The following is a 26003-nucleotide window of genomic DNA, read 5'->3' as shown; positions in this document are numbered from 1 at the left end:
CATAGTTTCGTCCTTACTTCACTGTTTATTTCATTGTTATTATCATTATTAGTAGTATTTTATTATTGTTTCTTTGACTTGTTTTGGTTTTGTGCAATTAGCAAAATACTTTGCTCTTGTACAAATGATAATAGGTACAAACATACAGTACATACACACCCTCTGAAATGCATCCAGGAGGCAAACAGAAACATTTCATACATGTCAATACAGTCAAATAAAATACAGAAGAAAATGAAAAACAATTTGTAAACTAAAAATATTATTGGCAATATAATAAAAATGTTGCTACAATAATAAACTTAAAAAATATTTGTCAAGTAATAAAGCTATGAAAATTGTGGTTATATTTATGCTCCAGCATGCACCTCATATTTTCATCAAGAGCCTGATTTTTTTTTTTTTTTGCCAACAGCATCTTAAATTGTGAAATGTCCTCCCAGGTCACAGTTATTGTTCTAAAATTCAACCATAAGCTCAGAGGACGTTTGTTGGTGCAAAATCAGAAGTGTTGCTTTATCCCAATCATTCCAGGACAACATAATTGTGGTCCTGAAATTACTAGTTGACTTCTCCTTCTTGGTCAGTGTAATTCAAATGTTAATGTTAATGAGTGTTATTTTCTCTTGAACGGAAAAAAAATAACGTGGCACCGGAAACCCTTTGTGCTGGTGCCTGTCTGTCTGTCCATCTGTCCTTCTACCCACTCACGAGCGCCTCCCCGGGCCACCTCCAGTCCCGTCACGGCACCAATTAATCTACCAAAACACATGAACAGACCTGTTAGTTTTGTCTCCAGAGTTTGTCAAAGCTCACGTCCCAGTTTCTGTCACACAGCTAATGGGAAATTCCGGTACAACTCCTCAAAAGCCACGGAAGCTTTTCAGGACATTTTTGTCACATGTATTAATCTGTAAAAAGCATGTGAACCCTTTGGAATGACCTGGTTTTCTGCATTCATCTTCATCTCAGACACAAGACAGACAAGCACAATACGCTAATGACACACAATTATAATCTTTCCTGTCTTCATCGGTCAAACCTCAAACCAGCTCTTCCAGCAGCTGAAGTTCAGAGCAGCTCAAGATTTTGGAGGAGTTCTGAATCATTCTTCTGTTTCATATTCTGACGATGTGATGCGAGCGACTCTCTCAGCTCGTTCCACAGATTACTGTCTGGGCTCTGAATGGAGGTGGAACAGGTGGATTTTCTTTAGTTGGCTTAACTGGATTTTTTTGGTCATTGTTTCACTGCATCACTCAAAGTCTCCTAATCTTTAGCTGGTGAACAGCCATCCTTACATAATCCTGAATATACGCTGATAAACTTTGGAATTCATTCAGTCCCTAAATGATGTCGAGCTGCCCCAGGCCCAGAGGCAAACCATGAAACTCCCTCCTCTGTGCTGCGCTGACGGGATGTGTCCTTGTTTTACACTACACATGTATGTTCTCCCAAAACACTTCAACCTTCCAGTCTGGTTAAAAAGACTCGACTCTTAATAACTCAACTCAAGTTTGTTGATGTCATTATAGGTTCACATACACACACACCATATATATACAGACACAGACAGACACACATACCTCAGTCACTCTGATGGATGTAAAGGATTTATGTTAAAGTACAGAATGTTTGTAATGCATTAGGAGACATAATACACTCCTTTCTCTGATATATGTTTTTATTTACCAGATTCCGCAGAGAGGAGGTGGTGGGTGTTAAGCTAGGGTGACTCACAGATATAAAGGCTACAATTTTGCGAGGAAGAACCAGGATACAAAAATACCGGAATTACCCTTTAACTTACATTGAATTGAAATTTAAGGCACACATGTAGAATAATCTGCTCATTTCCAGAGATAACACAGTGGAGTGTTGAAAGTCGTGAAATGATCAGACTTTTTCTTTTCTTCTCACAAAGAAGGTCCCACAGTGCTACATCACTGTTCTTACTACACAACTTTCTAATGGAGCCCTCTCCAGACATGGAGTATGTAACATTAGTTAGTGTCTATTACAAATATGTTCTTTGCAGCACTGTTATTTGATCATTTTGTGTATGAGTGGGAACAGCTGGAGAACAGAAGTGACACCGGGATAGAAAAGCTGAGAGGTGTTTTCTGTTCTCTCACCAGATTTCTGTCTGTTCAAGTGTAAGGTTTGTTGAGTTAAACCTTTTTTTTTGTGCTGTTGAAGCTTTGGTTAATTGTCAGTATGAGTGTGAGGCCCTTCTCACAGTAAACTCCAAAGTACATCTTCATCACTTTCATCTTTTGTATTCCTAGTTTTTTTATATCCACTCCTGCTAAAGTATAGAACGGCGGAGTGTTCAGTTGATACTCACATGAAGTCCTACTTGCTCAAAGCCTGTATTTTATCAATGCCTTTCAGAAATGTGATGAATTATTATTGCACTTAAACACTGACAGCAAACACATTTCATCTCTCAGTGAGTATCTCTGCTGTTGTGCTGCTGCAGTCTTTAAATTAATCTGATGCCATTCAGGTCAGATGTGAACCATGTTGAAAGTGATGTGAAATTGTTTCACAAGGGGACCAGGCTACTTACTTTGTGCTGTAAAGGGTTGAATGTCGGTAAGCTGGTGTTGGATTTTAAAGTGACAGACAATGCCGAATAATCACTAATGTCACAGACAGGTAACCTTTACATTTTCCACATTATCTACCAATTTGGAATAGCCAGTTTCACCAAAATGTCAATTGTAGCTGCCAATGAGTATTTTGTTGAACTTCCCCTAAATGAACTGACTCCATGATTTATTGATGTTGCCGATTTGGTTCAGACAACTCTGTCTTCAGCTTCAGTCCAAAGGTAGTGCTTCTGAGCACCTTATGGGACCATCTTTTCTGAAGTGTGCCAGAGAACCAGTTAGCCCCAGTGTCATTCTTTTAAGTTTGCATGGATATTTTGTCCAGCCTATACACTTGTTATAGGAGAGCTAGCTAGAACTGACAATTAGCACTTCTGGATGCTCACAGGAGGAAATTCGTTCTCGTCATCCAGACACACAGGTCCGGCAGCAAACTCGTGTTCTGGAATGACTTCGCCTTTCTTTGCCCCACCATCTTCAGAGTAGCCTGGGTAGAAACAGATGAGGGAGGCAGACAAATCATTAGAAATGCAAGCAAGTCCAAATTCCTATGTACAACTCCTGAAGAAAGCTACGTGATTAATCTGCAGCATTTAACAGGAGAGATTTTATAGTTGCAATAATGGAGTAATAATATATCTGGGTCAAGATACCAGACAGACTGCTTTCTCCTATAGGTTCTGATGCCTGAGGTGTGGATGGTGAAGACAATATTAAAGAAAAGACAGGCATTTCATTTGTCTTTTCCTACTGTCAACAAATCCCATTAAAAAATAAACAGCATGAAAATGGGCGTGTCCCCTCAGGGTGGCATGTTGATATCACTGCTGAGCTCGACCCGTCCTGTATTATCAAACTGGGCAGGGCCAGTTGTTTTGCAGACGTCCCTTTTCCACCAAGGCAGTTCCAGGGCCGCTTCGGAGCCAGACACAGACGTATGGTAACGTAATGACATGGCTCTAAGGCAACTCTAGCCCATGGAAAAGCAAAACTGGTTCTTTAAAGATTTGCAAGTTGTCCCAGCTTCAAACGTGCCAACAAAACAGAGAAGCTTGGATCAGAACTTCATTGCGACTCCACGCTAAGCTTCCATAGAGAAATGTTTGAAATCTATTATATATAACCTTAAATGAATGCCAGGAAATGAACTTTGTGGAAACCCTCAACGTAAATGAGGTCAGCTGAGAGAGAAGTCCGAGCCTTCATGTTACACATAGAGTCGTGTGTGTGTGATCACTAACCAGTGAGGGTAGCAGTGACCGGTCCAGAAGCTGGTAAGGCAGCTGTTGCAGCGTAGGATGGACAGGCCTGTGCTGGCCCTGTGACCTCTGACCCCTCGGACTCTGTTCCTTCCCCCTGGTCATCATCACTGCCAAAGAGCCTATGAGCCAAAAGACAAGAGTGAAGCGAGGACATAGGAGGAAAAGCACTTAACATTTGACTTTTGCTGAGTCTTTCAAAGAACAGTGAAACATTTTGAGTTTCACAATTTCCCTAATCCGCTAATGGATCAGAGTTTTCAAACTGTCACATGCAAGTGTTTGAGTTTGATGCACAACACAAGAGGTGGTGTCTGCTTCAGTGGCAGCTTTTGGATTCAGGAGCAGAGGCAGAGCACAACATTTCCACATGGTACTTAAATCTAATCTGTGCCTCAATACACTCTTTGGAAAATGACATCTGATGATAGACCTTTACACCTGGTTACGAGGTGGTCACGGTTCAGATGGTAAAGCGGGTCATCTGTTAATTGCAGGAGCAGTGGTTCGAGTTGTAATTACTACATTTGGAAAGCTTTGATCTATCTGAGCCTGAAAGTGAAACAAACGTGGACACCACACATCAAGTGTCCTGTTTCTAATGCCAACACACAGAATGTTAACAATGACATGATAAACTGTACTGATGATGAGAACATTCATTAACAGGAATCTTTCCCATTTCTACCAACTGTCCTGTAGGATGTGAACATGGCATTAGCGCAGCAGATTTGCCCAGAAGTAGATCCTATATCCCGTACGTCCTAATCCATTGGATGAGCTACAAAGCTTCTTTTGTTTATGTAGAAAGAGGCTTGCACTGCCTGACCACAATAAATATTACTCTGAGTTTCATTCACTTCTTGATCCTCTACAACAGCTGAAGTCTGCATTGTTCATACTCTTAAAAGTTATGAAAATAAGAACCCAGGAAGAAAAACACTGGACTTGTGCTATAAAGCACTTAAGTGTGGTGTAGAATCTTGGTGCCCTGTTGTATTACACATGTCAGTGGTGGAATGTAAGTACATTCATTCAAATAGTGTACTTGTATTTGAATTAAGTATTGAAATCTTATGCAGTCTTATAATTCAACTAAACTTTTTAGTTGACTCTGGCTGATTGGTCCTCTGGGCATTCTGATGGAGCTGTTTCTCCATTCAAATCAGATAGTGTTTAACATTCAGGAGAGAAATCCACATGAACACCTCTTTTCATGACCTCAGACCTTGGGACGTTTCTGAAAAAGATCACAAGTTGTGATGTAATGTCAGAGGACATTAAACCTATTGTGTTCCTTTGTTCAGATGGTACATTAATATTTTGTCATTTTGGTTGTATGTTTTTTTATTCAACATCTGAGGAAACTGCTGATATTTCTAACCACCCAATCATTGCCCTCTGTCATTTGAAGGCAGTAACCTTCATATTTGTGTCATTGTTTCCATTGCCTAGCAGTGGTGATGTCATGACTTAACCACTTTAATACCAAGCACACCCTGGTATAACGCAACCCACACGTTAACCACTAGAGCTGACACAATCCCTCTGAAGGCAGCATGTGATTATGATTACACCATGAAGCTCAGCTGGAGTGTGGAGAGGCTGTCCTGCCCTAACAGCTGCATTCACGCAAACAGAGGTGTGAGTGAGATGTCAGTCAAACACACTGTAATGAGAAGAATCAGGCAACGCAGGTGAAAACACTTGTGGATTTTATGTATAATCTCACCACGACACTGACAGGGTCCATGCAGAACTTTCACTGTTGATTCCTAAAATGCCTTTTTCTGATAATACTTGCATTCTTTTATTTAAAGGTCCAGTGTGTAAGATTTAGATGAAAGGGATCTATTGGCAGAAATGTAATGTAGAATAATCCTCATGATGTTTTCACTAGTTTGTTTCATCTAAATTGTATGAATTGTAGTTTTCTTTACCCCAGAAAAGACCCTTTATATTTAAATACTTTATATTTACATGGAGGAGGTCCTCTCTACAGAGGCCACCATGTTTTTTACATTAGTCCAGACTGAACAAACTAAACACCTTTTGAGTTTTTATGACAACTGAAGCTACCACAGGTTCTTTTTCATGTTTGGAAGGAGAGGGTGAGGTGAGGGGTGTTCAGCTGCAACATGACACTTCAACACTAGATATCACTAAATTCTACACACTGAACCTTTAAGTAGGCAAGAAATGACTTTTCCTTAAGTACTTTTTACACTGTGGTATTCTTACTTCCTCCACCATGTGTTGATAATTGAGACAAAAGAAAGAAACTGACAATACAAATGGCAGATGCTTCTTGGACATGCTAAGCTTTGTTTAATGATGTCCTAAGACCGTTTCTATAACTTTAAATATTTTGGAGGTTCACATCTGAACAATTACTAGTTATAATTGTCATGTTCTAATAATTTCCTAAACAAGCTTCCTGGTAATAACAAATTAATTCAGTGGTGGTTGTAGAGAAAAAATGTATTTGAAGGAAAAGCTCCATTCATATTCTTTCCACTGACTGGCATTAGGAATGAATGAATTGGATGAGAATTAGTGAAATTTATTTTATTAGTATATATAACCCTTCAGATGTATCATCAGGTGGATCCCTGTCACCATCTGTACTTCCCTAATAAGTAGTCCCATTAGTACAGTTCATTCCAGGAGTTAGCTGTTAAATAATTAGGTAACCAAGAATAATATGTTAGAGTTTATATCTATCCAATCTTAACTGCCCTGCATTAGTGTATTCTTTTGTAATTGTATTACTTTATTTGATGTACATGCATCCACGTTTAGCACATATTTTCATAACACAGCCCAGATTTGGTGGTAAGGACTAGAAAGAGAAGGTGGAAACCCCTCCCTCTCTCGGTGCATGTCATCTTAAATACAAAAGATCCAATATCAGGCCGAAGCATTACACTTCTTCTAATTAGATAATATTGCTGATGGAGAGGTTTGTAAGATAAAAAAAGAAAAAAAAAAGCATTTCATCTCAACTCTTTGTTTGTTGGTTTGTATGTTTGCTTGTTAGTAAGATTACAAAAAAATAACTGAACAGATTTCCACAGAACTTGATGAATATAGCATAAGGGAACTCTTTGGATCCACACCAGTGGACAGATACATACTTTTTTTCAGTTTCTTTAACATTGCAAAATCAAACTTCAAGAGTCCGTGCTCCACTGAGAGACATTCTAGTTTAATAATGGGTTATGTTACAAAGCTCCATTAAAAGACTTCATTGGAAAACAAGGCCTATTACCCTCATGCTGACAAGAATGTTTATAAAGAGAAAATCCTGCTCATTGGATGAGCATCTATTAGTGATTTGTGAATTCATCTTGAATGAAGCCCACATGTGTAGAAACATTGATCTATGAATGAAAAGAGTCAATCAGAGAGCAGAGCTCCATCTAATGCTTACCATTGACCCAACCCTCACCTGTGTTTGTGGGCCAACACGCACTCGCCTCCGTCCACTGGATCCACGTTATAGATGAACAAGTGGCCGTTGGCCGTGGCCACCAACAGCCGTGGAAGCTTCTGGATCCTGAAAGATCATATAAATAATTATAATAATATACTTTGTTTGATCAAACAGGATTAAACAAATGGATTCAATAAAATCAAGCTACTAAAATACAGAGAATACATAAAATTCAATAGAACACCAACAATGAAGATATAAATAAAATAATCCTGCAATAAGATTTTGTGCTAAAATAAATAAAAGGGTTACATAACAAAGATGTGTTCTGATGAGTGATTTAATAGATGTCATTGATTCTGAAGCATCACATCAGCCTTTTGTTTAGAATAGATATTTGTGTTGACGTGTTAATTGGTTAATGATATTAATATAGATCCCAAGGCCTACATGTAACGGCCTCTGACAATGACACATTCACTCAGTAAGAAAGAATGCTAGAAATCTACAGTACAAGCCAGAACAGAGCCGCTCACATAGCCAAGGTGCAGACGTTCCTCTGGTCAGACAAGAGGAGGTGAACAGTGGCGAAGGCCCGGTCCTGGCTCATCATACCAGATACCTGAGCAGGGAGGTAGCTGCTGGCTGCTGAGAACATCTTCCCCACGTAGGCTGTCCAAGTGGCAGCCTCGTCCCCTCCACTGTAGACACGGGGACAAGCTTCCTTAAGTACAAATGACCTGATTTACCTAATAACGAGTGCAATGTTATTAAAGCTGACAGGAGCAGGGGCCAGAGGTACATGAAGGTTAATTAATTATGTTCAGTAATAAAAACTGAGATCTGTGTGTGTGTGTGTGTGTACCTTGGACCCAGTTGTTCCATTTTAAAGATATGCACTGTCTCTGTGTTGCTGGAAGCACAGAGGAACTGGCCATCAGGGCTAAAGGATAAAGACCTTATACTGACGTACCTGCAGACAGACAAGACAAATATAAACACACACACACACAAACTGTGTGTGTCCGTCCTGATCACAGTTATCAATCAGTCATCTGGATCACCAAGTGCTGGCCCTGGCACTGAGCCAACATGGACAAAGCCAAACAACCAGCATGAGATGTGACCATTAGACCATGTGTGGTTATCTGACCTCTTCATGCCCCGGCGGAACTCAAACAGACGCAGGCCCTCAGGGACGGAGAACACTCGGATGACGGTGCCCTGCAGAGACAGGTGGACAGTCAGGGGTTATCTTTGCATTGGTTTACAACAGCTGAATACTTCACAAATGTACAGTACATACAGTGTATTATAGCGACAATTGCATTGAGATGCAGTGGCCAGAGATTTCTCTTTGGGACTTGGTGATGCAGAGCAGCTGCTCTTCCCTCGTCTTTCCATTTATAATCTTACATCTAACAAGAGTAAAGCTCTCACGCTCTGCTATCAACCCTTGCTCTCCTACGCAACAATACAAAAGCTTTGAAAGAAACAATATACCAATGGTTTTGTTTTTACTAACAGAGCTGAACAAGTTCCCCGGGTGCTTTCATGGCTGCCCACTGCGCTGTGTGGTCACTGTGTGTATTGTGTTCCGTGCGTGCTGTGTTCACACGGATGGATTAAATGCAGAGGTCAAATTTCCCCCCATGTTGCTTGTAGTGCTGTGTGTGCATGATTGTGGGAAAATAAAAAGGAATCTTAAGTAGTCCGGCTTGATGCAAAGTGTCAGGACAGAGTGGCACGAAGTAAAGGCTGTGATGATTTCAATTGAGCTCTCAGAGGCCGTCAAAGACTAAGAAGGTCTTTTACGTGTTATATTTCTTAATTATGTCTCAAATGGATTGTTAGTGTTTTCATATTTTGATGTGTACTGTGAATTGAATGTTTTTGTCTGTGGTGGCAAATTAGTTTCCCCATTAGGTATAAATAAAGTGGTCTTATCTGACATAATCTAGATTTTAAGTATTAATTAACAAAGTATAATCAATACTTTAGGACTCTGAGTAGAAACTTACAAAATGACAAGTATAAAAGTGTTTTCATGATTATCTGCTCATCAGATGGTGGAACTCCTCTTGTAAAAGTTAGTATTAAAGGTCCAGTGTGTAAGATTTAGGTGAAAGGGAACTATTGGCAGATATTTAATGTAAAATAATCCTCATGATGTGTCCACTAGTTTGTTTCATCTAAATTGTATGAATTGTAGTTTTCTTTACCCCAGAAAAGACCCTTTATATTTAAATACTTTATATTTACATGGAGGAGGTCCTCTCTACAGAGGCCGCCATGTTTTTTACATTAGTCCAGACTGAACAAACTAAACACCTTTTGAGTTTTTATGACAACTGAAGCTACCACAGGTTCTTTTTCATGTTTGGAAGGAGAGGGTGAGGTGAGGGGTGTTCAGCTGCAACATGACACTTCAACACTAGATATCACTAAATTCTACACACTGTACCTTTAAGGCCTGGTGGTGGGATTGAAGGAAAAGATTCATGGGGACAGTGAATATCCAGAATAAACTGGATGCACATTCAGCCTTAGTTTATGAAACCCCTTGAAATGGATGTGAGTTACTGTTGGGTTTCTCGACCTTCTATGTAATGTGCCATCATATAATGTATATTATGATTTGCCGCTATACAAATAAGATTGAATCTGAATTGAATTGGGGACCGTGAACATCATTAATAGGACCAACATGTGAGCTAGCTCTTTGTCCATCTCAGAGTCATGAGACGTGATAAGGTTGGTGATTTCTTACTCTCTCTGAGGCACTCGCAAGTTTGGTGGCTGAGGCGTTGAAGGTGAGAGCTGCCACAGGACTGTCGTGTGCTGGGATCATTGCCACTGTGTTCTGAAATGAAAAAGAGGAGAAGAAAGAAAGAAAGAGTGTTTTTCCACATTATTAGCTTTGTGACACGGTTCATTTTAATGCTGGAAGAAGCCATCTGGACTTGAAGTCTCAAGATATGGACTTGCACTTGTGAGGTTCAACTCTCATCCCTGCCTTTATATATCTACCATATGTGCTCCTTGCACTAACAAAGACTTCTGTCAGTGCTCCTAATTATAAAGAAGTCAGCTGGCAGGAACAACCTGCTCCAAAACCACCATATTATTGTTTTAATGGATTTTCTGTCTTTAGAATTATAAATAATTATTTGATTTAAGTATTTTAAAATATAATTTATAAAAATAGTAATAATATAATAATATCTCTATATTACAGCTCATCCCCGACAAAGGACAGCAGCTAAAGTTTGGAAAAGAGGCTGTGACAGCCGGTACATGTTGGGCTCCGATATAATGTATTACTTTTCTTGAATTGTGTCTGTGGACATGTCTCCTAGTCTCATGACACAATGTAAAACACTGAGTCCTCAGAAAAAGACAGGAGGAGGGTGAGCCTTGTCGACCTGAGTTCATCTGAACAGTCAGCATGCGGCTGAGGTCAGCTGATGTAATTCCAGGTTAAAAGAGATGATATGGTTTGACCTGTCAGTGGAGGAACAGGAAGAGCTGGTTGCTTTGTCCCGTTTTAAAAGATCAACATTTTCTTGCATCACAAAAACTACACTACTAAGCCATATCTATGTCAGACCTGATATGATCCGACCATGAGTCACCAGACAATCTCAGAGAGAGATACCCTTCCTGGTGTGTTTTCAACAGTGCCCGCCCATACCCCTCAAGTTCAACCCAGATCACTCTTATACTGTTCTGTATCTCTTAGGACATAGAGACACCAGCTTAGGTACCATCCGAGCGACCTGGGTCAGGAGTGAACAGAAGACGACCTGAGATAAAACTGCTTCAGCTAAAACAGTATCTTGGAGTGTGTTTAGCAGAAAGTTCACTTTGAGGTGTGAGTGCCCTTCAGTTTAAAATCACAGACAAACGTGAAGTCTTGTCACATTTTAATTTATATCTAAAGGATATATTAAAACTGAAATCTTTTTATAAAGCCAGGATTTAAAGCCGATTTCTCAGTTAACTTTATATTTTATTACTTCTGTCATTTTAACAATTACTTTTGTATCATTTAAACATATTCACAGGAAATTCAATAAAAACATTTTATAAATTGGGGCGATACAAACCACATTATTATGCCAATGACTGGATCTTTGTGATGTTATAACAATGCACTGAATTTCCTATCATGTAACAAGAGAGAGTTATAACAAAATTATATGGTATTATAACAACAAATGTACATAGATGAATTAAATTAAATAAATCTCAAAGTGTAAGATTTGCGTAACACAGTCTTCAGTTATGAGAAGAAAAAATGTAATAATAAAATAGCAGATTTTGGCACGTGTCCCCTAATGACATGATGTTAGTTTTAATCTGTCAGTATGTATGTACAATGCACTGCACTTGCACTTTGTTATACCAAAAAGGGATAGAAACTATGGAGAATTCTTGAAAGTACAGTGATGTAAGACAGAACTTGACTGTTAGACAGACAAACTGTAGCTGAGTCAGCTGACACCATTCGAAATTACTGAGGGTGAAGGGTAGTGTCTGAGGTGTGAATAAACGATGCTTACCAAATTGTTGGCATCGTACACTATAATCTCCCCAATGGTGGCACTGCCAGGGTACGCCAGGTAGGAGTTGGAATGATTGATAGAGAGAGCACAGAGACCTGTGGGAGGATTCAAGATTTAAGATGATCAGAGAGAAAGAATAACTATCCTGGGTGAACTAATCCCAAGTGGACAACTCTACGTTTGTCACGTCACACCAGACATTTGATTGATCAGATCTGACCTTCCTGTTCTATATGCAAATACACACAGCTCTTTCATTGATGCCCAGGACACATGTGCGGCCCCACTGCTATAAGAAAGTGTCCATGTTGGTCCCAGAACACTTCTGGATCTGGTCTGAGTGAACACATCTCAATGTGTCTAAGGCACATTCATCATCAGGTCTCCCAAGACACACCTTAATACCAGGCCTGAGCAGTGTTGAAGTGTCCCATTCCCTTCACTTCAGAGTGAGTACATTTGTTCACATACGTGCAACAATAATGCTGACTCTTTTTGAAGGTTTAAAGTGACAGAATCTAGAGTAATAATAAAATCACTAAAATAATCCTGAAAGGAATTACATTGGTTGGAGTGTGTCTGCTGGTCGGGGCTGATTCTCTGACCTGTATTGATCCAGCTTGCAGCTTTATTGAGATCATTACCCACACAACTCAACACACACACATTCAACACTGCACTTACAAGCAACACACCTGCCATGATACAGTTGTGTTCCCAAACAGAATGAAAGTGAAGTGTTTCACTCCACCCTCACCTGGACACTAGGTGTCCCTGCGCTTCATTACTCTGAGCTGTAGGTGGAGGTGAGGTCACGTATGGGCCCGTGGAGCTCTGCCTTTATAAGCCTCGCTCTCTCTGGGGGAGTAATGCTGTACATTACTGACCTACTCATTCCTAAACGTTGTATTGATTATATTATGGTTTGGTTTAAATCAATGTAAATGTTAAATAAATGCTGGGCTGTGACATATCTTATACATATATTATAATTATATTTTATTTTTGCATTTTATGATTTTCCACCTCCCAAACCCTTCACATTCAACACTACACTTCCTCTGTAAAATGTCCACCAAGCTTGAAGACTATCAGATAAGAGGTTGTAGAATTTCCAACCAGACAGAGGGTCAGTGACACTTTCATTTATAGTAGATAAATCAGATAAGTTGGACTTTAGACTCATAGACATTTATGATGCAATAACCTACAGTAACAGGTACAGTGTTATAAGTTCACCTGGATGTAGATAGCTGTCATAATAAACTGGATTTATCCGGTCAGACATCATTTCTGCACCACGGAAAAGGTGTGTATGTGTGAATCTTGTGCTTGTCTCACCTGAGGGGTTGGACGGAGTGTTAAGAAGAGTCTTGAGCAGCTTCATGTCTTTGATGTTGTGGATATAAATGGACTCTTCAAGGCACACCACGAGTCTCTGCAAGACACAGCAGCCCTCAGCTAATTGTACAGTGCTGCAGTCAGTGTTCACTGTCATTTCCTCACCGCTGCAGTTACACATGACTCCTGCACCTTTTTCATACACATTCAGGAGTAAACACACACTAATGAGAATTTTTAAAGAGCACACAAAACCAAGAAAAAAACTAAAGCATTTGCTCATTTAAATATTTGATATTAATTCCTTAATTCTACTTTCTCCATAACTACAACTTTATTTATCTAGCATTTTAAACACAACATTGTTGATCCAAAGTGCTTTACAAAAAAAAGTGGTAACAGATAAGCAGTGATAACAATAATAACAAAGATCATAATACTACACAACACAACAATTTAGGCACATTGAAAGGCTAATGAATACAAATATGTTTTCAGCTTACTTGTGAAAAATTCTATTGAGGGGGACAATCAAAATTCAGCCCTGAATAAAGCTTTGGGGTGGCTGGGGCACCACACATGCACCAACCGCAAATGTTTTAAAGAGTATATTTCTGTTAGAGTCTTTTGTGTCCTCACAGAGCTAACGGGTTCTTTGTTGTACCCTTGGTCTGTATATAAAAATGGACAAGGCCAAGGCGGAGGTGCCTGAAAACTGCATTCTCTTAAAAACAGCTCTTATTACAAACCTACTCTTTGCTACTCTTAGCTTTTTGTGGTATTTCTGTTTCTGGTCATTGAAAATTGCCAGTCGGCACTTTAGGTTTGTCGCCCAAGAGGGTCCACAAAGACATGGCAACAGTGTTGTGAAGGAGTGAGCTGCTGAGTTCAAACATGGCACAGAGAGCCTGGGAGATGATCCCCACAGCTCATGTGGATCACTTTCTGGAGATCTATAAAACAGCAACTTCAATATTGATGGGATCCATATGCTCTATGGCTGGATAGTGTGTAAATTAGTCTGAAATTTAGCCTGTCTAGCCATGAATCTGGGACTGAGCACATGGTGGGAATTTGGGATGGATAAGAAGCTTAACACCTGAGGTGCGTCAAACTTTGACAGAACTGTATACTGAAATACAGACCTTAAAGGTCCAGTGTGTAAGATTTAGAAAGGGAACTATTGGCAGAAATGTAATGTAGAATAATCCTCATGATGTTTTCACTAGTTGGTTTCATCTAAATTGTATGAATTGTAGTTTTCTTTACCCCAGAAAAGACCCTTTATATTTAAATACTTTATATTTACATGGAGGAGGTCCTCTCTACAGAGGCCGCCATGTTTTTACATTAGTCCAGACTGAACAAACTAAACACCTTTTGAGTTTTTATGACAACTGAAGCTACCACAGTTTCTTTTTCATGTTTGGAAGGAGAGGGTGAGGTGAGGGGTGTTCAGCTGCTACATGACACTTCAACACTAGATATCAATAAATTATACACACTGTACCTTTAAGTAGATTTTAATTCTACGAGGTGGGTAGCTTTTGATTAGGTCATTTTTTAAGGCTCCTATTACAGTGTTGACAAATGAATGTCTGATCAAATCACCACAAAATAACAATTGTTATGGTTAGTAGCCAACTTTTCCAAGTGTATGATGTAAGATTGGCAAAGTGCTAACGGTAACAATCAGGTGACAAGCAGCTGATGTTAACCATCTTCCCCATCGTAGTTTAGTGAAGCATCATGCCATCAGTATTTTTGTCCCCACAGAGATCATTATCGAGTTCATGGTTGAGATGCATTGAGATGAAGGTCACATTCACTCAGGCTGCTGCAGTACTGAGCTCTCTTGCCTTAACCCCAGCGGAACAACAAGATCATTACAAGCTGGATTGTGTTTACAGTGGAGCGTGTTTGTTTAGTCATCAAATCAAGTCATGTACTTTTAACATTTGAAAGATATTTGGAACATTGTGTCCTTGGCTCACTAAGTGGAACCATCTGCCTCTGATGTCACTGGCACCGTTGTTTACATGTTCCCATTGGTGGTGAAGTGCTTAAAATGAATCATGTCCTTTGATGGAAACAAAGGGATGTTATGGTTTACTACATATTTGGAGGAAATCTTGTAGACGAGCTTGAGTGTGAGCAAACAGAGACAGCAGGTCAGGAAGGGATGTGGTTTATTTTTGCTGTCTCAGACTCTAAAAGGTCAAGAGTCAAGATAACTGATGGACAGGAAGGCTGACTCAGACATATAGCATGCAGTTGAGTTTGATCATGGGAACCGGAGGATCCAGTTCAATTCAGTTTAATTGTATTTATATGGCGCCATTATATACATTATCTCAGGGCACTTCATATAGTAAGGTCGAGACCCTGCTTCTTCTGTCTCTTGTAATTCCAACTTAACCAAACCATCTAAGACTTGGAATCTAAAGGAAAAGAAGAGGACAATCCACTGTATATTCTTAGCTTGTTTGAATCTTGCCTACTTTGACCCCACTACATGATGTATAGCTAATATGCTTCTGGGCGGGTGACTGTTTTCACATTGAACTACTGGTTCTTGTTCAAATGTTAGAGGACAAATCACTAATGCTGATTATTAATTGTTTCTTCTTTGGATACACACAGAATGTAGCTGGGACTGTGCTACACCCTCAAACACCCACAGGTGTCGATGCAGAGTAAAGCAGAACATCAGCCTTTGTCTTGCTTGTCCAAGTATTTTAGCTAAGCAGCCAAACAGGATTATATTACAACGAAAAATGTAAGGTAATTCTAGTAATGAGACAAACTAGCTCGACACCACAATATGAGAACAGTGCTTTGTCTTTAATTCCATATCTTCTAACAGGTCAGCAACTGGGGAAGATGGTGTGAGACAGGGTTGCTCACCTGTCTGTTGAGCTTGACAGAAAGGATGTTGTTGGGGTAGCTGTAGTTGCAGATCTCTGTCCCCTTCTTGAAGTGATAGATGTTCATTCGCTGCGGCATGGCGATGCTCACCACGACTACCAGACTGCTGGAGAAGAGACGTTCCACGATGTAGACATCGGGAGTCTCTACTGGTGAAGAACAGAGGCAAGCAGTCAGTGATGGAAACAGTTTAATACCCGTGTGTAAAGATGGCAGACATAACAGCCACTGAAAGTGAAGCTAAAACATCACACAATTGTGTGTTCAAGTGCTCATGTGTCTGATAAGTTTGCTTTTAATTTGTTAGTTGATACTATGAAAAGGGGAGGAGACTTCATGATTGACAGGTGAGACTGACTCATGATTGGTTGGGTGGGCTCGTCGGCGGGACCTTGGTACACCCTCCAATCACAACTGTCCAGCCTCTACATGGGGTCAGCAGCGTAAGATGGCAGCATTATAATCAAGGATGTTGTGGTTTTATTTGTGCACAGTGTTGTGCTGTTGTTGCAGCATGTGTTGTTATTAGTTTTTAGATATTCCAGTTCCAGTATGTGGTGAATGACCACATTCCCCTTTATGGTCAAAAGCTGCCATTATCACATCACATGTAATAATGTTAGATTAACATTCTGCTGTTTGACCAGAACTTCAACATTGCGTTGAGGTTGGAGATGACTTGACTCCTGCTAGAAGCTTCCTGGCACAGATAACCCACAATGCACACATATAATACTAAATGCATATTATAAGAAAACTATTAGAGACAAGCTGAAATGCAGATTGTATTTTTAAGGCAGAGCTATTGTACTGTTCAGATTCAAAAAGCTGTATATACTGTACATGTTGATGAAATGTTATTATCCTCTCAGATTGCTGTAGAGCTCTAATATGAAAGATAAAATCAACAAATACAGTACTGAATTTGGTTGGCAGATTATAGTACTCAATGTAAAAGATTACTCAGAGTCGGGAGCACAAAGTGTCAGGACATCGCTACACCTGTTCAATGCCATATCCATGCTTCATTAGACCTTTACATTTTGCATGTTTATCAAACCTTTCACGTTTGGGATACCTGACAAGGTTTCCTATATTTTTGACACAAAAACTTTTTGTTATATTTACATCTACCTTATCCAAGATCTGTTGGTCCAGTGGACATAAACCAGGTCTCTAGCAATCTCTACAGAGTACAGCTCATACACACACCCATTCTGAGAAAACTATTCTTTTCCATGGGAGGCTGCTGCCAACAGACATGAGCACGGTGTTATTACTGCAGGCCCGGCCTTGTCTGAGCATCCAGCCGCTGAAACCTTCCAACAGCACAGTGAACGTTCTGATGTGGAGACGTTGGCCTTTTGGTGGTCTCACTGCCGAGATAATAACTGCTTCTGTTTACACAGAGAATTTCCTTCCTCACACAGTTATCGAGTCAGCAAACATTCATCATAATTATTCTCTTATTCTGATACGGTTACACTGTGATTTAGCAGGAACTTGGTTAAGATGTCAGGCTTCCTTGCACATTAAACTGGTGACTGTAGCTGTGTTTAGGAACATTTAGGACCATTTGCAAGATCTATAACAAGATGGCAAGATTATGAAAAGAACCCTAAAGTTCCCTGAAACACACCCAATTACCTTGTGAAAAGGAGAGCCAACAAGACAACAATGCAGCCGACTGGTGTCTGAGTCATAGTGTGATATTCTTTGGTAGATAGAATATGTTTTATTTGATTTAAACTGTGTTATAAAAAGTGGAATTATTACATAAGTGTGAAAAACTGCCTTCACAGCTGGGAGTCAGGATTGAACTGAGAGGAACCAATGAGGAAGTGAATGTGGGTGACTGCATCACTGTTTCTAAAAACCCAGTCTCTGCCTGTCCAGACACAACCCATGGAGTTAACAACAGCAACAACTAAAACGAGACAACTTTCAAACTTGCAATGAGTCTTTAGTGTCCCTGTTGAGGAATTGTCCACTCTTATTTGATCAACTATAAGCATTTATCCTGCGGCCATCCAGTTTCTGGGTTTCTCCCAGATATTTCACATTACTTATTTCATACAGCAGCCATCAGGACGGCTTGTGGACGGGAGGTATCATTTAGTGGACAACCTGAGCTGCATCGCCCACTGTGTTTGTGTTTGAAAGAACTGATTAGAAAAGAATGAATCTAATTTGATAGACTGAGCTGGTTCACATGGAGATAACGCCTCAGCAAATGACAAACCAAACACCCCTTTATGATATCATACCTCATATGGAAAACAAAAAAGATGCATGTGGTAAAAAAAAAAAAAAAAAAAAAAAAACCTGCACCATGACTCGGTCTACCCTGATTTTAACTGGGGAGCATTCTAGCCCAAACCTAACATTTTGTCTTTTTCCACCTTAAGTTATGTGTTGAGGCCGATATTATGCAAGAAATTTCATGATCTTAGTTTAAGCGTATACTTTAGTTTTACAATGACATTAAATGTTTTTTGTTCAGTAAATTCAAAAATCATGTCCAGGTTGGCAATTTGATGTTTTCATTTCTACGTAGTAGGTGGACATTCTCCTTCAGGATCCCTTGTAGAGAGCAGAATTCATGACTTCATCAATGAAGACAAGTTGTCCAGATCCTGCAGCAGTAAAGCAGTCCAATGTCTTTAATAATCATCCACACTGACCTTAACTGCTCTCCCCATGGCTCACTTGAGATCATGCCTATGGCTGTGTAACCCTTTCCAGACTGAGGTTTCAATGACTTTGGTTCACATTCATTGTTGAATTATTTTATTTTACAGCATCATGTGTTGTTGTTTTTTAGACCTTTTAGCCTACAACACAATACCAGTGAACAGGTCCTGCAGTAATCCTTAGAAACTTGAATATAAATTCAAGTTGGATCATTGGTTGATTTAGAGACTGAGGGGAAATTACTTTTTCACATAGGGCCATGAAGGTTTGAAAAGCCTTTTTCTTTAATAAATGAAGTCATTAATTAAAAACTACATTCTGTGCTAACATGTGTTATCTTTGTCGAACATTAACATTAGTTTGAGGATGTGTAACATTTAAATGTGAAAATGGTAAGTGTGACCACAGCCTCAATGTGTGCGTTTGTGCGTCTGAAAGATGTCACAGCACAGAAAAGGGCTGAAAATCAGTTTCCACCCGGGCGTCACGTTTCCAATACTTTTAAATAGAGCAGTAGCCATGGTGCTTTCTAACAGTTCACAGGGAGGGACTCATGTGCACTAACACGCTACCAAAACAAAGAACAGAGAAGCCTGATGGAGTGGGACTTCATTCTAGGTCTGCTCAGGACAGCATTATTCCACTACATTGTTACATAGAAAGACATTTTTTTGGCTGCTGTATTAAAGTTTAAAATCTCATACATTTGAAATTTAAGAAGAGCTATTCATGGACAAAACAGAATATACACTGTGGTCGGTGTATGACGTACTCTCCCATTATCACTTCCTTGTATGGAAACCTGAGGAGACCTGACGTGGTGGACAGGGGAGTCTGAGACGGACGAGCTGTTACATCAGCTCGGTTAACACAAAAGCAGAATGTCACATGCACCACAATGAATGAAAGTCCATGATCTAGCAGAGATACGATTCTGATGCTCATGCTGTCATCATTTGACATCTAAGCCGACAAGACAAATCTCAGCAAACCATTACCAGCACCTGTTTAATAATGTTTACACTCAAATGTACTGTTAGTTAAAAGCCCAGATATTATTTTCACCAAGATAAAAGTGCAGTTTTCTTTTCCTTGACATCACCTCTTCTTGGCAGCGCCAAAACAGCAGTTACGCTGCACTGCCACTGGAAAATACTGTTTTTAGAGCAGAGAAGAAAATGTGATTTCTGGTAGTGTAGCATTAGCAGAGCTAGCTCAAATGTGTGTGCAAGGTGTGCCGTATGCAAGACTTCAATTTTGTGGGATTGCACTAGTGCTGATTGTTGTGTCTTCCTCGATTTATTAATTTGTATTTCCCATAGTTAAGACTGTTCAATTAGATGATAAATCATTTATTTTTCAAAATACCTTATACAAGTTATTTTTGTAAATGCACTGGTATCCGATCAATACTCGGTATCTGCCCTACAATGTCCAAGTACCAGAGGAGAGAAATGTGGGGACGGCTTTAGCTTAGCCCACACTGATGCAAGGTGCAGAATCACAGATCCATACTTACCACTCTCATGGATGCAGTCCAGTTTTTCCACCATGGTCAGAGAAAACAGTTTGTAGCCTGTCTTCGTTCCCAAAGCCAGTGACCTGCAACACATATGCACACGTGTACACACACACGCACACACACACACACACAGAGAGAGAGAGAGGGTATATCAACCACTAGTGCAGCTGGCAGGACTCTGTAAAGCTCGGGTTCTCTCAGTATTTCAGCGGCAAACACTCTCAGCAGGGATGGAATGAATCTACATCTGTGCACTCACGCTGGAAATACAGGGACAATTTGACCTGACAAGATGGAAACTGACTTGTGGTGCATAAAGTTGCACATCATCACACTGTCTTCCCTGTTTCTTTCTTTAGGGAGCCACCTAGTGGGGAAATGTGTTCTGACACCTAAGCGTATCAATCAAACAAAACTTTCAAAACAAGTTGAAGTGGTCTGAGAAGAAAATCCCTACTTGCTCCCACTTACTTTTTTTCCGGGTGGTAATGGGAATGCAGCACAACATGAGATGAGGTTAAAAATGATGGACGTTGTAAGTTAAAGGAGCATCCCACAGAGTACTCCTCCGCCTGTGAAGAGCCTCCTCATCAGTTATCTCAACCTTCATTTCATTTAAAGAGAATGTATTAAGATTGGAATAATCTTTGAAAGAAGTGCGTATTCAGGAGGCAAGGGAAGATAATACTTTTGCATTATGGGAAACTTAGAATCAGTAACTTAACTTCTTTCTTGATCCCACAAGGGGAAATTCTTTTTACACTCATTTTTTTTCTTTTTATACATGTAGTTTAACCAATCCCACACACACAGAGGGCTCTAAGACATTCAATTTTTGGAGAGAGATGGTAGAGTGATGGGCAGCCCCAGGAGGAGCGCCCTGTGAGCAATTGGGGGGTATGGTGCCTTGCTCAAGGAGGTGAACTGACACCTCTCCAGCTACCAGTCCACCTTCCATACTTATGGTCATACTTGAACCGGCCACCCTCCAGTTCCCAAGCCAAATCTTTATGGACCAATAAAGATAACTTTGACTCTGGTGGGACTCGAACCCACAACCTTTGAATGACTCCACTCCACTATAACCTAGAAGTCCAATGCGCTGTCCATTGCGCCACAGAGCCGCATGTAATGAACTTGCATGCTAGCATAAACGAGTGCAGCGACAAAGACATGAAGCAAATACGAACACAAGGACTGAGAGTGGAGAGTCAGTACTGCTCGTAAAACATGTACATTGCTTGATTTACTTTTGACTTGTTGGAAAAAAGAAGGATGGATATTTATTTTTTCACATTTACTGGAACCACGTTTCATTTTGTTTGGCTGTCATCTGTCATCTGGGCACTTTGGGATTCCTCCCTTTGATTCAAGGGAGGACAAAGACAAACATTTAGGTGTGCACATGGCTCCTGTAGGGAAAAGTTTCTCTCTCTGACTCATGTGACAGTCAACCTGCTCGTCTGAAAGCACAACACATTACTGAATATGACTGTTAAAGGCAGCCACAAGATTCTGGTTCTGGACTTTGACTTTTTATTGATTTTCTGTATTTCCCATATTACATTTCAGCACTGGGCGGTTTGTCTTTGACAACAAATGGGGTGAGTTGACATGACATGAGATCGGGCAATGCAACAAGACATAATGTGATGTGACTTGACATGACGGCATGACATGATGTACTATGTGACACACAGGATGTGATGACATAATGTATAGGTGATGTGTATCATCACATCACGTCATATCACTTGATGTGATATAATGTGACTCTTTGTGATGTTGCACATGTTGCCTAGCGTGACATCATGAGAAGTTGTGACAGATATCTTCTTCCTCCTGCACAATATCATGAAAATTAGAACCATCCTGTCTCAAAGGATGCTGAGAAACTAGTCCATTCTTTGGTTACCTCTAGACTGGACTACTGCAATTCTTTATCATCAGGATGTCCCACTAAGTCTGTGAAAAACCTCCAACTGCTCGAGCACGAGTCCTAAAAGAGAATCCAGCTACCAGGCTCCTCTCCTGTGGAACCAGCTCCCACTCTGGGTTCAGGAGACAGACACCATCTCTGCATTTAAAGTCAAACTTCAAACTCTTCTCTTTGATAAAGCCTATAGTTAGTTCTGGAAAAGGGCCTGAACCATCCCTTAGTTATGCTGCTATAGGTCTGGACTGCTGGGGGAGCTCCCATCATGCACTGAGCACTTCTCTCTCCTCGCTCTTATCATTATTAACATATAAGTTACAGTAGGTATCATTATTGTCGTTATAACAACCAGCCTGACAGAGCTAAAATACATGAGGGTACACAACTGATCCTGTTCTCTCTCTCTCCTCTCTCAACTGATGTTTTTTCTTATAATCTATGATTTTAAAATGTCACAACAAAAACATGGGATCCACACACTGCTACAGAACTGAATATTTACATTGAGTGACACATAGGTCCTGTTATCACAGCCCTCCAGACCACTCATATGACGCCTTGCCAAACAAGTTAATCAACTTTCTGACTCTACAGTACATGTCTCTTTTCTGCTCGTATATGCGTTTGAGCGGCCATTTCTTTTTTTCTTTTTTTTTGTTACACAAGTCATTTTCTTAAAGACCATCTGTGCTTTCATCCACTGCTGTAAGTTCTGTAAATTCCTGTCCTGTCTCATCCTGTGTCCTAACAGGAGGGAACCTACAGAACTACACAGAAAATACAGAGAATTTTCATCAGCTCTGCAGAATAAAGAGATTGTGTCACACACAGCTTTCTCTCTGATCTCCTGCCTTCTCTAAAACAAAGAGTCGATCGCTATTTGCTAAGTGCGACATTAAACAGAGGGATCGAGCTAATTACACGCTGGAGGCAAAGCATAAAAATCATGAGCGTGCCTTCTTCTGCTGTCTGAAAACTGTTACTGCCACATGGGCTGGAGATTATTATGTTAGGTGAGGGCAGGTTGCACCCATACAGACAGAAGATCTTGAAATACATGTACAACTTTATTTGATCCTGCTCTGATCTTTGGATTAATGAGTATGTTAATGAAGTTACCTCGAGTCATTAGTATAATGTATAATGAGCAACATCAGGCAGGCCTCTGTGTGACGTCCTGTTTAATGTGCAGTGAATGTAGCTTATTCATCATAAAGTGACTTATCACGGTAGTTTTGGGGAACTGTGACTTTAATGTCTCTGCTTGAAAGAGACTGCCACTTGATAGACTTAACTGAATGTGTTCAGCACTCTCCTTGTAACATAAGATATATGAGTTAAACCCTTGGAATCCAAGATCTCTTCAAGAGTTGAGTTTCTACAGCCATCATCATGATTCCCAGCAGAGTCGTGATTATAGGGCTTCTCCAGCAACCCCATTACATGAAGCTCTGTGGGGACATGTGGAGTTTTTGTCCACCAGGGGCTGAAATATCCTGACCTTAAAGGGATAATTCACATCAAAATGAAAGTTCACTCATTATCTACTCACCAATATGCCGATGGAGGGTGGGGGAAGTGTTAGAGTCCACGAAACACTTTCTGCTCCTGTGGTGTCTGTAAGCCCTGACATTCAAATTCGAAACTAGGTCATTTATATAGGTTTTTAGCTTAAATGTCTGCTACCGGAACTACCAATGCTACTGGGTGCAGAATGTAAATGCAGATCCAGAGAAGGATATCAGCTGACTGATGGTGTAAATGATGCAGTTTCGATTTTGAATATCAGGGCTTAAGGACACTTGGATGACAACACACGAGCAGTATGGAGGCATGTTGTGTTTTTTTTGACGTTTGAAGAAGTGGTCACCATTTATCGGATTTGGCTGCAACGCTGTTTACCCCTGAAACTCCAGAAGTGTTTTGTGGACTCAAACACTTCACCCCCCAATTTTCATTTTTGGGTGAACTATCCCTTTAAGACCCGAGTTTGAGTCAAGCCTGAAACACTGAACATCAGACTCCTTGCACCTCTGCACTCCAACACTGTGGACCTACATTCCAATAATGCATATTTTGTTAGGACCCCCCACCCCCTCCCCTCTATACACACACACCGCCCATTGACGAGTATTCACCATAGACTGTGGTATTCACCCACATCTTTCAATCTCCACCCCCCAGTGTTGTTCAACTCAAAAGTCTGACGTCTCAGAGCCAATGCAATGGTAGTGACATCACTGTGGTGTCATCACAGACAGTATACGTTTGTTTTGACGTGCTGATCGCCCCCCCTCCCCCCCAAACTGATGGAGTGCCCCTTTAACCATGTGAATATAAGGTGTTGTGTTGGTCCCCACACACCATTGTGTTGAATAATAGTTTGAGGGCACAGCCAGAGGTGCCCGTCTAATGTCAGCGAGAAATCAAACAGGGTGAGTGTGTTGGCGGCTCGGCCGCTTGTCATCCGCCTGCGTGCTTACGTGGAGTCTTGGTTGAAAGAGGCGCAGCCAAACCGGAGCCCGGGTCCGTCCGGTCCGCCAGGCCCAGCAGCTCCCTCCGCGGTCTCCATCCCGATACCCAGCGACCTCCTTCCCTCCCTCCGCCCTGGATTGGAGGCCTGGGATCGGCTGCACCTCTTCGCTCGATGTCGGCGGGAGACGGCTCCAACGTGGAAGAAATGTGGCGCGGCTGCTGTGCGGGTGAGAGCTCGAAGCAGAGCCGCGGGTCTGAGGGAAAACGGTGGGTCAGGGCGGCGGTGTCTCGGCTCTGTTCTCCTGCAGGAGGAGAGGAGGAACAAGAAGCAAAACAAGAACAGCTGACGAGCCTACGTCACGTCGCCGCTTCGCTCGATTGGCTGACGGTGAGCCCATGTTGTCGCTGGCTCCTGTTTTGATTGGTCAACTGCTCAGTAGTGTGTTATTATTGGTGGAGTGGCCTTTGTTTGTGTCCGTCCATTCATGTGATGTAGTAAAGGACGCACAACCTAACTCTGTTCAGAGAAAACACAACTTTATCTTTTATCCTGTCGTTAAAACACAGTGAAACTCTGACGCGAAATGCCCTGTGCACTTTCCGCAACTTAAGTTTTAGATAAATGTCAGGAGAGAACTGAGCCGTTCATTATTTGCTCCAAAACAGACCACAGGTGGCGCTGTAGGAACAGTGTCGTGCACCACTAATTTTCCATTTTCACAAAGCTAGAACGCGGCCTGGTGGCTGCCTGTAGGCCGAATATATCAGAAGACCCCATTGATTCTGGACAATGTCTTTTCAAACAATTTGTGTGTACACATCTTTGTATATGCCTGGCTTCTGCAAATATCTAATTTTTCTAAATAAAGTTTTGAACAGGATTCTCTTAAAGGTCCAGTGCATAAAATTTAGGTGAAAGGGAACTATTGGCAGAAATGTAATGTAGAATAATCCTCTTGATGTTTTCACTAGTTCATTTCATCTAAATTATATGAATTGTAGTTTTCTTTACCCCAGAAAAGACCCTTTATATTTAAATACTTTATATTTACATGGAGGAGGTCCTCTCTACGGAGGCCACCATGTTTTTTACATTAGTCCAGACTGAACAAACTAAACACCTTTTGAGTTTTTATGACAACTGAAGCTACCACAGGTTCTTTTTCATGTTTGGAAGGAGAGGGTGAGGTGAGGGGTGTTCAGCTGCAACATGACACTTCAACACTAGA

At 40.7% G+C, this 26003-nt stretch overlaps 1 protein-coding gene and 1 non-coding gene across 5 annotated transcripts; both read right to left on the bottom strand.

The window, feature by feature from the left end:
• Positions 1–5: 5 nt before the first annotated feature.
• Positions 6–25113, bottom strand: wipi1 (WD repeat domain, phosphoinositide interacting 1). Of its 4 annotated transcripts, none has more exons than XM_069525033.1 (13): positions 24783–25113; positions 20361–20443; positions 16127–16293; positions 13220–13316; positions 11876–11973; positions 10081–10173; positions 8464–8534; positions 8176–8283; positions 7847–8011; positions 7326–7433; positions 3857–3996; positions 2979–3102; positions 6–758 (listed from the first exon to the last, which is right to left on the bottom strand). In XM_069525033.1, exons 1-12 carry the CDS (start codon positions 24869–24871, stop codon positions 2981–2983), a joined length of 1341 nt encoding a protein of 446 aa, XP_069381134.1. In that variant the 5' UTR covers positions 24872–25113; the 3' UTR covers positions 6–758; positions 2979–2980. The 4 variants fall into 4 exon arrangements, with proteins under 4 accessions (XP_069381134.1, XP_069381135.1, XP_069381133.1 ...); XM_069525034.1 differs by having other exon boundaries at positions 3002–3102; positions 16127–16296; positions 24783–25112; XM_069525032.1 differs by having other exon boundaries at positions 16127–16296; positions 24783–25098.
• On the bottom strand, positions 21395–21487 carry trnar-ucu (transfer RNA arginine (anticodon UCU)). The gene is made up of 2 exons: positions 21451–21487; positions 21395–21430 (listed from the first exon to the last, which is right to left on the bottom strand). It is a non-coding gene; the product is annotated as a tRNA-Arg (tRNA).
• Positions 25114–26003: the final 890 nt, after the last annotated feature.

This window comes from Paralichthys olivaceus, chromosome 5 (genome assembly GCF_024713975.1).
Source record: "Paralichthys olivaceus isolate ysfri-2021 chromosome 5, ASM2471397v2, whole genome shotgun sequence".
NCBI lineage: Eukaryota > Metazoa > Chordata > Actinopteri > Pleuronectiformes > Paralichthyidae > Paralichthys > Paralichthys olivaceus.
This window is presented reverse-complemented; position numbering and strand designations above follow the sequence as displayed.

Coding starts and splice junctions, on each gene's coding strand:
- wipi1 (XM_069525034.1), bottom strand. CDS start 24,871: ATGGAGACCGCGGAGGGAGCTGCTGGGCCTGGCGGACCGGACGGACCC. Junction 8,284..8,463: donor TTCCGCCGGGGCATGAAGAG/GTCAGATAACCA, acceptor GTCTGTCTGCAG/GTACGTCAGTATAAGGTCTT. Junction 759..3,001: donor ACGAGAACGAATTTCCTCCT/GTGAGCATCCAG, acceptor GTGTTTTGGTAG/ATTAATTGGTGCCGTGACGG.